The sequence below is a fragment of the Sceloporus occidentalis genome, unplaced genomic scaffold, assembly GCF_023333645.1.
Source record: "Sceloporus occidentalis isolate IW3139 unplaced genomic scaffold, rSceOcc1.0.p SCAF_4, whole genome shotgun sequence".
NCBI classification, from domain to species: domain Eukaryota; kingdom Metazoa; phylum Chordata; class Lepidosauria; order Squamata; family Phrynosomatidae; genus Sceloporus; species Sceloporus occidentalis.
The window spans coordinates 36,673,423-36,688,830 of NW_028316984.1; the positions used below are offsets into that span (position 1 = coordinate 36,673,423).

At 40.1% G+C, this 15,408-nt stretch overlaps 1 protein-coding gene across 1 annotated transcript in view; it reads left to right on the top strand.

Moving 5' to 3' along the window:
• LOC149313746 (dynein axonemal heavy chain 11-like) overlaps positions 1-15,408 on the top strand; it is a 62,843-nt gene that overhangs the window by 26,319 nt on the left and 21,116 nt on the right. Inside the window, exons 16-18 of the mRNA XM_089523028.1 lie at positions 6,365-6,521; positions 12,260-12,405; positions 12,867-12,983. Of these exons, the coding sequence (XP_089379154.1) occupies positions 6,365-6,521; positions 12,260-12,405; positions 12,867-12,983 (420 nt within the window). The remainder of the gene's footprint in view (positions 1-6,364; positions 6,522-12,259; positions 12,406-12,866; positions 12,984-15,408) is intronic.

A 15,408-nucleotide genomic window follows, 5' to 3' on the forward strand; every position in this document is an offset into this window, starting at 1 on the left:
GACTAATGAGACCAGAGCATACAAATTAGCCCTAGGTGAGACAGCAGGTCAGAGAGGACTGAGCAGAAAATTTTGACAATGCCTAAAAGGAAAAAAGGGGAAAAAAAACAGGAAATAATTTTTGTGACAAGCTGTCTTCTATAATTTACTGACTGAAGAATAGATTTTCACAGCCATTTGTGCTGATTCTCACAGGTCACTGTGTTCAAGAAAGCAGAGTAGAAAAAAGTAACTTTTCTAAGCTCCGCTTCCTTCCACACTATACCCTGCCAAAAGTGTGATGATTCGGTGCAGCAAAAGTAACATAAAGCAAAAGATAGTTATATATCACCAAGGTGATGCTCCAGGAAATGTGAGGAAAGTACTCTGTTCCCTTTGCTAGTCCTGTCAGCGTAAGGAAAATAAAATCTTCTAGGCCCCCAACAGGACAGTCAGGGTAACCTTCAAAGCCCTTTCACACTACACAATTATACCTATTATATCTATGATTCTTCTTTAACTGCCATAGCTGCACCTTATGGGATCCTGGGCTTTGTAACTTAGATGAAGGCACCAGAGGAACAGAGAATTCTCAATGTCCCTCCTTAAACTTCAAGTACCAGGATTTCATAAGATGCAACCATGGTAGTTAGACTGTAATCATAATGCTATAATTGTGTGATATGAGGGGCCCTCCAGATGCTGTTTGACTACAACTCTAAGCAGTCTTAGAACTTCATTGCACCTGTTTTTTTCAGCATTACGGGTACGGAAAGAGGATGCTCATGTGCGCTCATGACCAGCCAAAAATGGATTTTACTGCATGGCAAAGCGTCCCCCAAAAGTCCCCATTCTGTTCCGTTGCGCCAAGCTGTCCTCGTTCAGTGCTGACGGGCGCCATTTTGCTCAGTTGGAAGACTTCTGACCAGAACATTTTACACGCCTCAGCACTGAATGAGGACGGCTTGACACAACGGAATGGAACGGGGCCTTTTGGGGGACGCTTTGCCATGCAGTAAAATCCATTTTTGGCCAGTCGCGTGCGCACACGAGCGTCCTTTTCCTGTACCCGTAACGCTGAAAAGAATGGGTGCAATAAAGTCCTTAGTCAGCATAGCCAATTTCATTCCCAAAAGCTAAAATGTGGAGATCAGCCTCAATCTTACAAGAAAATATTTTGGCTGTCAGTGTAAGCAGAAAAATCAAGTCTAATCAAAACTGATGCATAATATACATTTTAGAGTACAAAATACAGATAAAATACAGTATTTATTTATGAGGTTCCTGATGTACTCAATGTATCAGTTCCAGAATCTTACTGTGGCCATCGATTTGGTCCCACTAGCTACATACCAAGTTTGGAGATCCTGTGATCAAGTATGTGGCTTCAAACATGTTAAATTATAGCACACATGGGCAAAGTGTGGCTCTCCAAAGGTTGTTGGAGTATAACTCCCATTTGCCTTAGCCATCGTAGCCAATGGTGATGAATGTTAGGAGTTGTAGTATAGCAATATATGGGAGACCACACTTTGTTGTTGAACAGAAGTATAGATGTGTGAACCTTGTTTTTTTAAAAATGACAGTTGTATATGTTTTTGGCTAATACAAACAAAATAAAGACTGTGCAGTACTTGTACTGGCCAGGCCCTTCTAGTCATTTTCCAAGTTTCCATTTGAAGAGTGGAGCATCTGGAATGGACAGCTAGTGCTGAGGACATGCCTCCTTACCACAAAGGATGGGGAGCATTTGGTTCCTCACATGGTTTAGACTTTAACTCTTAGAAGTTCTAGTCAGCATTGCCAATGGCAAGGAACTATAGTAGTTGTATTTCAAAATATCTGCAGAGTCAAAAATTTCCCCATCCATATCAGACCTTCATTTCATAGTAGTTTGTTACTTATTTTCTCTATGTCCAAACAGATCATAGAATCGTAGAGTTGGATTCTAGAATCATAGAATCGTAGAGTTGGAAGAGACCACAAGAGCCATCCAGTCCAACCCCCTGCCATGCAGGAAATCTCAAAGCATCCCCGACAGATGGCCATCCAGCCTCTGCTTAAAGACCTCCAAAGAAGGAGACTCCACCACTCTCCAAGGGAGTGTGTTCCACTGTCAAACAGCCCTTACTGTCAGGAAGTTCCTCCTAATATTGAGGTGGTACCCTTTCACATGTACTGTTGTCAAGCCAGGTATCACCCATCTGTGCATTTCATTTTTACTGCCCAAGCATAATATCCTACATTATCCCTATTGAAAATCATTTTGTTAGTTTCTAATCTATTAAGGCCTTTTCGAATTTTGATTCTGTCCTGTGGGGTAGCAACTTTCCCTCTTAATTTGGCATCATCTGTAGATTTTATAAACATGTCCTCTATTCCTTCATCCAAGTCATTGATGAAGGTGTTGAATAGCAGCGGGACTAGGACAGAGCCCTGTCAGGAAAGTTGACTATCATGAAGAAATCTTCATATAATAGAAATATTAAGTACATTTCTATACCACTTATCAGTGCACTACAATAGAATCCACTCTCGCCATAGCCTAAACAAGTTTTCATGCAGCTGGTTTAAAGTAGATTTAAGTTGCTGACTTGACCTCACTGGTACCAGAGATAGCTTGGGAGAATCAAGGTATCCCTTTCAGGTTGACATTGTTTGCATGAAATAATAATAACGCATTCAAGTTTAACGTATTTATTCTTTAGGTTAAACCAGTTTGTCTGACACTTTCTGACACAAAGGAGATAAGGATTCAGAGCAATACTAGCAGCACAGTATTAGGAACAACATTTTTCTGTCTCACTTGAGAATATCATCCTTTAGTCTGGTTAGGCATTTCTCTCTTCATAGCTGGTTCAAGCTTCACAGAGCTTTTCTTTTGAGAAATAACCAAAAACAAAGCAAGTAAGCAATGGGAAGGCAGTTGCTTAACCATCAGCCTTAGTGTGTGATGAACATTGCATCTTTCTGTGGTACACCTCATGCCACTCTGAGTACAGGCAAAAAAGTTACATTTCCGTAATTGTCAAAAAAGAGATTTTCCCCCCACAGTAAAAATTTATAAAAGAAATGCTATCCCATGCTTCTTTCAAAGTTGTGGATTAAGAAAAACTTTTTTTCTCCTTCTTCTTTTTAACATGTTGGGGCATTTCCTGTGACCTTGAAGAGGAAGGAGCTAGGGACAATTTTTCTTTTAACGATGAAGCAGTCCACCTAGTAGTAACTGAATCCCCCCACGTATCCTTCCCCATGCCTTTTTGTGTGCATAACTTTAGAAGTTTTGAAAAGAACACTAACATTCTTGTACATGACAGAAACAGCTGGTTAAAAAAAAGATAGGAAAGGCTGGCCACTTAGATTTCACCAGATGGGTAGAGTGTGACATGATCAATTATATCTTAGTAAAGCGGTAGGATCAATGTGCTGGAGGAGGGCATACAAGAACAAACGAAGAAGGACACCTTGTGGAGTTTAAGGAAAAAAGGTAGAGAGCATCGTGATCAGGAAAGGACAAAAGAAATAGCCCACTCCTTCAGAAGCCAATGGAGGCAGGCCTACTAGCAAAGTACAAGGAGAGCAGGTATACAGTAATAATAATAAGTACTGTAGGGTTAGAGGATCATGTGGAGATGGTCACGGAAGAAAGTAAAAGTACCATAGCGCTAAAGGAAAAGGTTTTCTGGAAGTCAAAGATATCAGAGAGCACACAAAAGACAATCACGAGGGTGAAGGAGATGAAGATCAAGGGTGGAGAAGAAGACTAATGAGGAAGAAGAAGTTTTAGAGAAAGCTGGAAGACCTAGTGAAGCCCTCTAGCATGAGAGATGAAAGACCACAAGGTGGTAAATAGCAGAAGAGATTTCTTCAAGCTGCTGAACAATGCCAGTAGCAGGAAGCCTAGAAAGCTGTCTCAATTGAGCCTAAATAAATGGTTAAGACGAGAAGCCTGAGATGTGGCCTTGGAAAGAATGTTCCCAAAACTTCATATATGACACTCTTACTTTGGAAATCAAAATTAGGTGAAAGGCCTTCAAATCTTATCAGTAGTTAAGGAATAGAATTAGCGATGCTAATTTTTCCTAAGATACACATTTCCCCATGTATGAGGCTTTCTACAGGAATTACAAAGCAGTATACATTGTGACAGGCAGATGAGAATGTTTTGTATACTGCCATCCAGGTTTATACTTTTGGACTCAAACCAGTTCTTTGGACTACCAGTGGTCAATGTGAAGACCAGCATAGCTGAAAATAACATCAGCCCTTTTCTTAATGTCTTCTTCTCTGTATTTAGTGTGTTTGAAGTGAACAACCATATTTCAAACTGGTAGTGTGAGGTTAGAATAAAACAAACAATTGTTTGGGGGGGGGGGTTGGTTTTACACTCAACTTGGCTGAGTTTCTACATCTAGTAGTGAATTTTTTTTTGTGAAGTCGAAGGCTTTCACAGCTCGCATCCATAGGTTTGTGGATTTTTTGGGCTGTGAGGCCACGTTCTGGAAGAGTTTTTTCCTGATATTTTAATAATAATTAATTAATAATTTGTTTTATTTATATACCGCTATTCCAAAGATCATAGCGGTGAACAGCAAGTAAGCTAATTAGCAAGTAAGCTAATTTTGCCAACAAGTTGTGGCTGGCATCTTCGGCCTCATTCCCATTTACAAATAAATTGGTTTGTGATCCGAATCGCTGGATCAGTTCAACAGAGGAGCGTGGTTCACACTACTTTTGTCCTGATTGCATCCCCCCCCCCCCCCCCGTAAAATAACCCACTAGTGGTTCACATTGACAAATGAATCAATTCAAAATGTACCCACTTCAGCCGGTCAAAGGGCAAATTTAAATCAATTCTGATCCGTATCTGGTTCACACTTGTGCAGAATCAATTTATCCAAAAAGACGCGGAATAAATCAACATCAAAAAGATGCGGGTTAAATAGCCCTCCCTCTCCAAATTGCTTCAGCGGTTCAGTTCAAGTGGGAACTAGGGTTATTTGAACTGGTTCAAACTGATTTGCGATCCGGTTTAAAAGGTAGTGGGAATCAGGCCTAAATATGCTGCCACAGTAGGGTATGATTTAATTTTGGGATCTTGGCTAGACATAGCTGCTGAGTTCAGCAAAGATACTGGAGGAGAATAACTTCTATTTCTTACATGGGATTGTATATCTTCTTTTATACTAGCTCTTCATCCTCACCAAGATTTCACAATTTACATAAGAAGCAATTCTATACATGCGTATTATGCACATTAAATTGGCAGGCCACTCTTATTTCATGGTTACCAGATGGTTTTCATACTACACTTACCACTCCAAAATATAGGGAAAGTAGAACAGGGCAATCTGTTTTACAGGGCAAGCATTTGACCACTGTGCTTGCTGCAAAAGGATTTTTTTTTACCATGTGGGTGCTGTATTTTATTTATATTTGGGCTGATATGTTTTAAATTGTGTTTTAATTTATTTCTGTTTTGTTATTTTGTTTTCTGTTTTATTTGTATTTTATTTGAATGTGTGAGCTGCATAGTCCGATTTGTGGGATGGAGAGAAAGTCAGGATATACTGTATAACCAATAAGTAAACAGAGATGTTTAGCACAATAAACATGTGTAGGTCTAGTACAATCTGAGTATACATTGTTTGACATCTTATCTGAAACATGATTTTACAGTAGCTTCCAATGTTTCCATATAGTCACTTTTGCCATCCTCTGTAGTAGGACAGTGCAATCAAAACTCAGAGATATGTTGGCTAAAAGACAGACGCTTCTTGTGCTGGATAAACCAGCTTTCTGATGGCTGAATTACTGGCTGATATCAGAGATCAATTAGCAGAAGGATCTTTGAGCACAGCTGTTCTGCTGGCTGAGATCAACCAAAAACAGTGTGGAGAAGGAGTATCTGTAACATTCCCAGTCTCTCTCTGTGGCTTCCTCTTCTCTTTTTGTTAAAATTTAGACCCAGCCCTGATACTCTGTGTTATATCAATGGTTTCTCTTGATATCTTAAGTGTTCCTTGAACTGAGGATAACACGATAATTGTGTGTCTTTGACTTATTAAACCTAAGCTATGAGATACTGTGGACCAATGTAAACAAATTATTACCTCAGATTTTACATTTGACAGGTAAAATCTATTTTGCATTTGAAATTGCCGTGTGTTTTTGTCTTCTTATAGCCCTTACTATTTTGAAATTGGGAAATAAAAGACTATTTGGTATCATATTGAGAGCTTTACTACTACATTATAATATTTCATTACATTGCTTCTGTAGATTGTAACCCATACACTTGCTTATCTACACAAAATGCTGGAATAATAATAATGTATTTCTTCTGGAGTTTTTCCAGAGGTATATAACATATCTATTCCTGCAGATGCTACATTACCTTGACACAGTCTCTTCACTTGACTATGAGTGGTGCATTGTCAGGACCTGCAGGAACAGGGAAAACAGAAACCACCAAGGATTTAGGCCGGTCTCTAGGAATGATGGTTTATGTCTTCAACTGTTCAGAACAAATGGATTATAAGGTACTGTGTTTGTTCAAATATTAATTAAAAGACTTAATGCTTAGTTATTCATCTATGGCTCAAGTAGATCAACAAACTGAAGGAAGAATAGCATTTGTAAATAATTTTAGCATGGTGAAACTTAAGAAGCAAAGAGATGATGATGAAGTTGACAGTGGTGATGACTGATCAAGGGAGGCAGGATTTTAGAGTCTGGGTTTCTGAAATAATCAATGTGAGAGCAACTCTGGATAAGAATTAAAAAGCCATCATACATATTCAGATAAAGTAACTATCTTCCATTTATATCGAAGGTGGAGAAAGTAGGGCCATGAGGCACATACAGTTCTAATCTCTCTGACCCCAAATTCCCCCTGCCCACCCTAATTGATATTTTTGGGTGAAAAATCACCACATAGATTGCCCTCAAATGATGCCTGGAGCATCATTTTTACCCTTAATATGTAACCCAATTCAGCTGAAAATTAGTGTGGTCTACTGTGGGAGCCAGGAGTGAAAGTATTTACTTAATCATGTCATGGATGAGTTTTGGGTTTTTTTGTCAGTGGCAACTGCTTGTATGCCAAGGGGGTGTCACCACAAATGATGATGTTTCAAATAGCTAGCCTGTACTCCTTCAGTAGAACTGAGAGCCACTATTATAAGAAGATAGGCTGCTGCATTCTTGGCAGCAGATGCTTATTTTATGGCCCAAAGAATAATTCCACATAGAGGAAGGGTAGGCTGAATCCAGATCACCGTCTACTGGTAGGTCATGGGATGATTTGCAAATATAACAATATAGTGCGCCTGCACCATACATGGGCTTCCCATACACGGATTTGAGCTTACGTGTACAGCAAGCCCGGGAGGACAAAATGGTGTGGGAGCACACCACCATAGAAACCAATGGAATTTGAGCATACACATTTTTCCATATACGGAGAGGGGGGGAATGGACCCCCGCGTATAGGAAGGGCTCATTGTATGTTTTTCTGTTTCCCACTTTTGATTAACAATAGCAAAAATAAATAACTTTTCCCCTTCTACAGATTGAGTTGTCAGAATACTTGACCCATGGTAACTTGGATTAGGAATGGAGAAGAGTTAAATTTTCCAAATCAATATATGAACTGCAAAATTACATTTTCCAAATCACTATATGAACTGCAACTTCCAGAATATTACAGTACAGTCCTGTGAAAAAACAATAACAATAAAAGTATGCAAAATATCTATATTAGGGGAAAGCATGCATGGAAAGATGAATAATAGGTGAAAATACATACAAAGCAGGTTTATGTTTAAAAAACTGTTTCTCAGAATTGAATATATTAGGTAAATTTGTTAGTAGTAGTAAAATAATAGTAAGTATTCTACAACTGAGAAATGAGTGGCAAGTAGAAAAACTGTGAAGTATACAAGTGATTCTACTTAATCAGAGAGAAGAGCTGATCATCCTGTAACAGATATAAAAAGGTGTGTGCCAAACCCAGTGTAGCCCAAGGACAGCAAAGCTCAGCAGGCAGGCATGCTAACAGGCTTGGTGCTAGTTGATGAAGACTGATGTTTAAGACTGTTGATTTATGAAGGTATGCTGCAATTTCTGTTTAAACTAATGCTGCAAGTACTACTTGGAAGAATGCTAAAGGACTAAGTTTCAAGAACTCTTTGGTGTGGGACAGTTGGTTCCAAAGAGCTGTGCCGCCGCCAATTCTAGGCTTAGAGACCATACACCAACTGCATGGTCCCTAATGGTGGTGTCCTGTCTACACGGGCACTGCCATCTTAGCATAACAGACGCACAGCTTCCATACGTTACCGTGCATTGCATACGTCACGAGTGCACCAATGGCGCACTCATTATGTAAGTTGGGCACCGTAAAAAGAACCCAGAAAAAATGGGTTCTTTTTACTCCGTAGGGATGTCGCGCCATTTGGCAGCTGCGGCATCCCTCTGGAGGGAAACAGCCCACCGCCAGGCCGCCCCTTTGGGGTGGTCTGTCCCAGGCCTAAGTTTTGTAACCAAGACTAAAAGGAGTTTATTTGCAGCTTGTATGACTGCAATCCTAGTTGCCCCTAACTAAATAAAATCCTACTGAGTTATTATCATCTGCAAGCCTTGTGTGGGAGGTTATGCCTTATCCGTACTGAGGTTTGGAGGTGAATTCTGCTGGCACATCTGCTATAAAACCTCAACAAAAGAGGTGTACATAACTGCCTATATTAAGAAAAATATGCTCAGACATGCATACTTATCTAGATTTCTTAAAGATACAGAACAAAAGTAGGGAAAAATTAGAAATTGAGGAGAAACCCAAACTAACAGATTTACTCAGATTTAGACTGTTAGACACAGACTTGGGACAGCTAGGTTAAAGTTCCCAATGAGCTTCAAAATCCACAGGGTAGCTTTGTGCCAGTCATTCTCTATCAGTCTTGCTTACCTCATGGGATTGTTGTGAGGATAAAGTGGTGAAGATGGCAGCCAGATGCATGCCTTCGGCTCACTGGGAGATGGGCATGGTATAAATGCCACTAATAATGAATAATAAATGAATTCCAAATTCAGATGTTGATTTGAACTGATAACTTATCTCAATACATGGCTTATTATAATAGGTATAAGGTTGCCCTCTAAGTCACTATTTTACATTTTCCCCAGCCTCCCTGCAGTTACAGTTTTCCCCTACAGTTTTAGTAGAAAAAATTAGCTCCCTCAGCACTCAGGTCTGCTCAGACCTGACATATATCACATAACAGTAACCCTTCTGTTAACCTGTGGGTGTGTGAAAGGGGTTGAAGAGTACTGATGGAATTACTGTGGATTAGATGTTGTCTAGTATTCCGCTATCCTAAAATGATGACTTAATCATGAAGTACGAACTATTCTATTATTGCAGCAATAGTGAGGCTTGCATTTAACTGCCAACTCATTATCCAATAAATGAAACATGCTCCCTTTATACAGCTGTATAAAATGATACTATAAGATTTTTTTCTAGAATAATATTATTAACTATATTTAAATTTGTGGAATTACGGTATTAAAAATATTCAGATAGCTCAACTAACATTCAGCAAGACACTATTTTAAAAAATATTAAATAGGTACAGCTTCATATACGAAATAATTCTGCAAAGCACCCTTGCACATAGGAGTGATATACAGATACATACATTAAAATGGTTTGAAAACTATGATAACCGAGACCATATGAGTATGGAAATTTAAATAGGTAGACCCCAGGCCTGGTTAATTGAATTCTGTTAATTAATTCTGAAAATTTACAAAGCATGAAAACATTTGCATCTAGTTTCTGAATACAAAGGTGAGTAGTACTGGAGAACTGAGGAAACTCACTTCCCACCCAGGAGCCTTGGAAATGATGTGGTCTCCAGAGAACAAGGGGCTTTCTCATTCACACAGATCATCCACAGATAAACACAGGCCTAATGAATGTTCCTCCTAATCCAAAATCTCCAAAAGTTATTCTGAAATGTAAATGACAGAAGACAGTATACTTTTGTAATTGCATTGGTATAATGGATTGAAACCTGCATAAGCACTGGACTTGTTCAAACAAATCACATCATTTGTCAGTTGAATATTTCCCAATTTAAGTTCATCCTGGGACTTACAGTTTGGTCAGAGGTCCCAGAGGAACTCTCTGGATGAGAACTGTAAATGTCCTTTCCCCTAAACAACCAATCCCAGATGTAATAAGACATTACCATGGTAGTTAAAATGGAATCACAGTAGTATAACTGTGTAGGGTAAAATGGCTTCTACAGCTGCATCCATTAAAAAGGAAAGCGGTAAGGGAAGGCTTTAATATTAGATCGCTCTGTGGAGAACCTGCATTGACCCTTTCTTCTGTGCTGTTCCTTTCCTCAATTATACTCTGCAGTCCCTCATTCTCTTCCAAAACCAAGATGCTGTCACACCCCTTTCTAGGAATTTATGCTGTGAGGCAACCACCTAAAACAGCAGATGCTGGGGCAGCAGTGCTAGTTTACCAACGTTCTGTCATTATCTCTTGAGCAATTCCCTTAAGTTGGAGGCCTGACAACTTGTCTTAAACTAGCCTTCTTCTTCAGGTGTGGTGGAGAATGCCATCCCATCACTGGTGTTGAGGAAAGATTCTACTGACAGTCCAGTCACCTGCTTGGACTATTTGGGTCGAGATGAAGCAGGCAGGCACTATCTAGTCCTTTGCTTCTGGCACTTTTCACCAGTGATGCTCTTTTTGCCCAGTCTGCAGCTGTCAGGCTGTCTTGTTAAATAACCAGTGGCCAAAACTAAATAGTAACAGCAATAGCAATGGCAGTTTACATTTCTATACCATTTCATAGTGAACTAAGCACACTTTAAGTGGTTTACGATATGTTAACAAACTGTCCCCAACAAGCTGGGTACTCATTCTACTGACCCACAAAAGGATGGAAGGCTGAGTCAACTTGGAGCCCTCTGAGACTGAACTCACAACCCTGGGGATTAGCAGATGAGGGACATCCTGTCCCTGTTCCGTCCTTCCCATGAGACTGTGGGATGGACTTTCCCATCCAGGAAGCTAAAAAATAATTGTTGCTTGGAAAATCATTCCCCCCCCCCCCCCACACAAGCTGTTATGGGGATTTCTGCTACACACAGAGGGGAGAACAGGGCAATGTCACAGGAAAGAGATCATAATCCTTGCTAATCAGAATGTCCTGAGGCTTACACATACAAGTCCCAACTCCACAAAACCATTGCTTATCATTACAGAAAACTCTCTTTGCTCACTGCTACTTCTTAACAACAGCATATAGCTCTTCCTGTCTGAATTTTATATCCACCTCTCTCCTATTTATTTCCCCTTTTCCTCTGGCACTTCAGTCTTAAGCCCTCCGCCAATGAGGATTCCCCTTTCCCATAACTCACAGTACTCCTTGCCGTAAGATGGTCTTGGGAATCAGTGGCTCCAGTGGAGTTGGTAAGAGCAAAGGAATCGCAGTAATATCACATTTTAATTCACTGGGAATTTGAAAAGAAAAGTGTGTTTCTGGAGGCAGCCTTAATCTTTTTTCCCCCTTTACCAAACTGATTGATCAAAAACTAGTCATCTGGTTATTGAAGCTCTCCATGGAATAAAGTCATGTGTTTATTTTATTGTTTATAAGCTGCTCCTTATCATTATGCTCCCAGAGAAGCTTACAATTAGAAACACTTGGGAGTAGGAAGCATGTGGATAGAAGTCCCTGTTGGTGCATGCTGATTCTCTTTAAATGAGTTCATTACTTCAAAATTACTGTGACTGATTAGAAATGATCTGTAACATACGGTGCCTCCATCCAGACCTTTCTAGAACAGCATGGGGAAAAAGCCATAGAGGACCAACAAATGCTAATTGACTACATTTTTTAGCCAATATTGTTGATTAGATCATGTGTAACAATTAAGGTATGCCTGTTGTAGCATTTTACTTTACAAGGCTCTTCATACCTACCATTTAGATAAACTCAGCCCCGTTAATAAGCTTCATAACATAAGCAGACTGCCTTCTTTAATGAGCCCTTGCTGCTGTTGCTCCAACCATTTAAAAATGTGTGTGCTATGGGGGATGTTGTTGTTGTTGTTTTAAAAAATTAGCTGTATCAGTCAATCAGTCAATAGTTATAATGCAACATCTTTTCAAAGAATGAGTGAAAACAGTATACTGTTGTGGTTAATTTCATGAGAATGTTTTCTGTTTTTCTTTCTTCTTTCTCTGCATTAGTCAATTGGGAATATCTACAAAGGTCTGTGCCAAACTGGCGTGTGGGGATGTTTTGATGAATTTAATCGCATTTCTGTGGAAGTGTTATCTGTTGTAGCTGTTCAGGTTAAAATGATTCAGGATGCTATCCGTCACAAGAAGAAAAGGTACATTAAGTGTAAGATTTAGTATTTGTACACTCGTCCCTCCACATTCATTGGAGGTAGGGGCATAGGACCCCTGTGAATGTGGAAAAACTGCAAATAACAAAAACACTATGTTTTTACCTGAGAGAACACCTCTCTAGGAATCTCTAGTTCCTCCAGGGCAATTCTGTGGTCAACATCTGCCAGACATTGACCATAGAATTGTGCTGGAAGAGCTACAAATGCCTAGTGGAGTGTTCTCTCTAGGAAATTCTAGGTCCTTCAGTGCGACTTTTGGTTAAAGTTTACCACAGAGTTGTGCTGGAGTACTTAGATATTCTTAGAGAGAACATGTTAATAAAATCTGTGAATAATCAAATCCACAAAAGTCAAAGCCCCAGATGTGGAGGGATGAGTATTAGTGTCATTGTTGTATGTTTTAAACATCTTACTTTATAACATTGTCACACCCATTCCTACAGGTTTAACTTTTTAGGTGAAACTATTAAGTTGAAAGCAACAGTGGGGATTTTCATAACTCTTAACCCAGGTTATGCCGGAAGAGCAGAGCTCCCAGAAAACCTTAAAGCTCTTTTTCGGTAAGTATATAGTGGAGCAAGCATACAGAGGATTGCATCGGATCCAAAGAAAATGAGCAGATGAAACTAAATGTTTGGATCCATGAGCAGAAAGTAAATGTTAGTAATTTTTTGTATACCTTTACAAGAGTGGTAACACAAGATATCCAGCAGTGGCATCCCGCACTGGGGTGTCCAGGGATGGGGCTTTGGGGGTGGGCTTCAGGGGCAGGGCCAAAAGGCCTCACCCTCACCCTCCTGCCTGGTGCAGCTTTACACACATGTAAAGCCTTGCCGAGCAGGGAGGATAGGTTGCCCTGGGCTTCTCCCTCCTTGCCCAGAATGGCTTTACACATGAGTAGAGCTGTGCTGAGCAGAGAGGAAGGGGTGCCCTGGTACTCCCCCTCCTTGCTGCATGCTGTAGTGCACAGTAGGGAGGGGTGGGGGACCCCTACTCACTCGGGTGTCACCCCCCCTTCTGGGGTGTCACCCAATCTGGTCCACACTCCCCCCCCCCCACACACACACCTCGGTGATGCTACTGTCATCCAGTAGTACAATAGCAGTTTATATAACAAATCTTGTGCTTCAGAAAGTTACTTTTGCCTCCTGTTCAACCTGTTCCACAAATGAAATACTGTGGTTTTCAAGATGTACAGCACTATAGCATGTGGTCTAAAAGCACCCTTCTCTGAGCACTTGTTGCTTTTCATGTGGAGAGACGTTCCTTTGGATCTAATTCATTAATAACTTTTATTCCTGGTTTTCAGTGTTTATTATTAAATCTAGTCTTTAACTTTTGTATGTTTTTTATCAGTTTTATAGTGTTTTAATGTAGTGTTTTTAAATTTGTCATGAACTTTTTGTAAATGTTTTTAATACGTTATGGAAGCTGCCTTAAGTCCTGACCTGGGAGAAAGGTGGCATATAAAAAATAAAGTAAATAAATAAATAAATTTCAGAAATTGGTTTTTATAAATTTCCATGGAGCCCTTTTTAATAATTATTCAGGTGTTATAATCAAAGTGCTAAAGTGGTTCAGAAATAGTAGTATAATAATAAAACATAAGATCATTTTGTTTTATTGCTGATATTCCTCTTTTACTCACTTGATCTCTGTTGAATCTGTGTCCTGGAAACAATAGCTGTGTTTACTGGTGACAGCCATCTTAGTTCCAGAATAATACAGACAGCCAAGTAGAGAGATAGCGTATATACTCGACTATAAGTTGACCTAATGTATAAGTCGAGGGCAAGTTTTGGGACAAAATTATGGGTTTTGAAATGACCCACGGATAGGTCAAGTGTAAAGCTTGGAGGCTCCTTCAGTGTGTGTATGTGAGCAGCAAACAAGACGAGGCTTCAGTGTTTCCGCCTTCAACTCCTGAAACAGTGAAGCACATGGGGGGGAGAGGGACTGTCAATCAGTCACCAAGGACACTATCTGCTTGGCTCAGGACAGAAAGAAACTGCATGGGGAAATCTGAAAGAATCATAGAATCATAGAATCATAGAATCGTAGAGTTGGAAGAGACCACTAGGGCCATCCAGTCCAACCCCCTGCTATGCAGGAAATCCAAATCAAAGCATCCCTGACAGATGGCCATCCAGCCTCTGTTTAAAGACCTCCAAGGAAGGAGACTCTATCACCTTCCGAGGAAGTGCATTCCACTGACGAACAGCCCTTACTGTCAGGAAGTTCCTCCTAATGTTCAGGTGGAATCTCTTTTCCTGTAGCTTGCATCCATTGTTCCGGGTCCTGTTCTCTGGAGCAGCAGAAAACAAGCTTGCTCCCTCCTCAATATGACATCCTTTCAAATATTTAAACAGGGCTATCATATCACCTCTTAACCTTCTTTTCTCCAGGCTAAACATCCCCAGCTCCCTAAGTCGTTCCTCATAGGGCATGGTCTCCAGACCCTTCACCATTTTTGTCGCCCTCCTTTGGACACGCTCCAGTTTCTCAATGTCCTTTTTGAATTGTGGCGCCCAGAACTGGACACAATATTCTAGGTGTGGCCTGACCAAAGCAGAATACAGTGGCACTATTACTTCTCTTGATCTAGACACTATACTTCTATTGATGCAGCCTAAAATAGCATTGGCCTTTTTAGCTGCCGCATCACACTGTTCACTCATGTTCAACTTGTGGTCTACTTGGACTCCTAGATCCCTTTCACACGTAGTTTCATTCAGCCAGGTGTCACCCATCCTATATCTGTGCATTTTATTTTTCCACCCTAAGTGCAATACCTTACATTTCTCTGTGTTGAATTTCATTTTGTTAGCTTTGGCCCAGCTTTCTAGTTTATTCAGGTCATTTTGAATCTTGATCCTGTCCTCTGGGGTATTAGCTATTCCCCCTAATTTGGTGTCATCTGCAAATTTGATAAGTATGCTCCCAATTCTGTCATCCAGGTCATTGATAAAGATGTTGAATAGCACT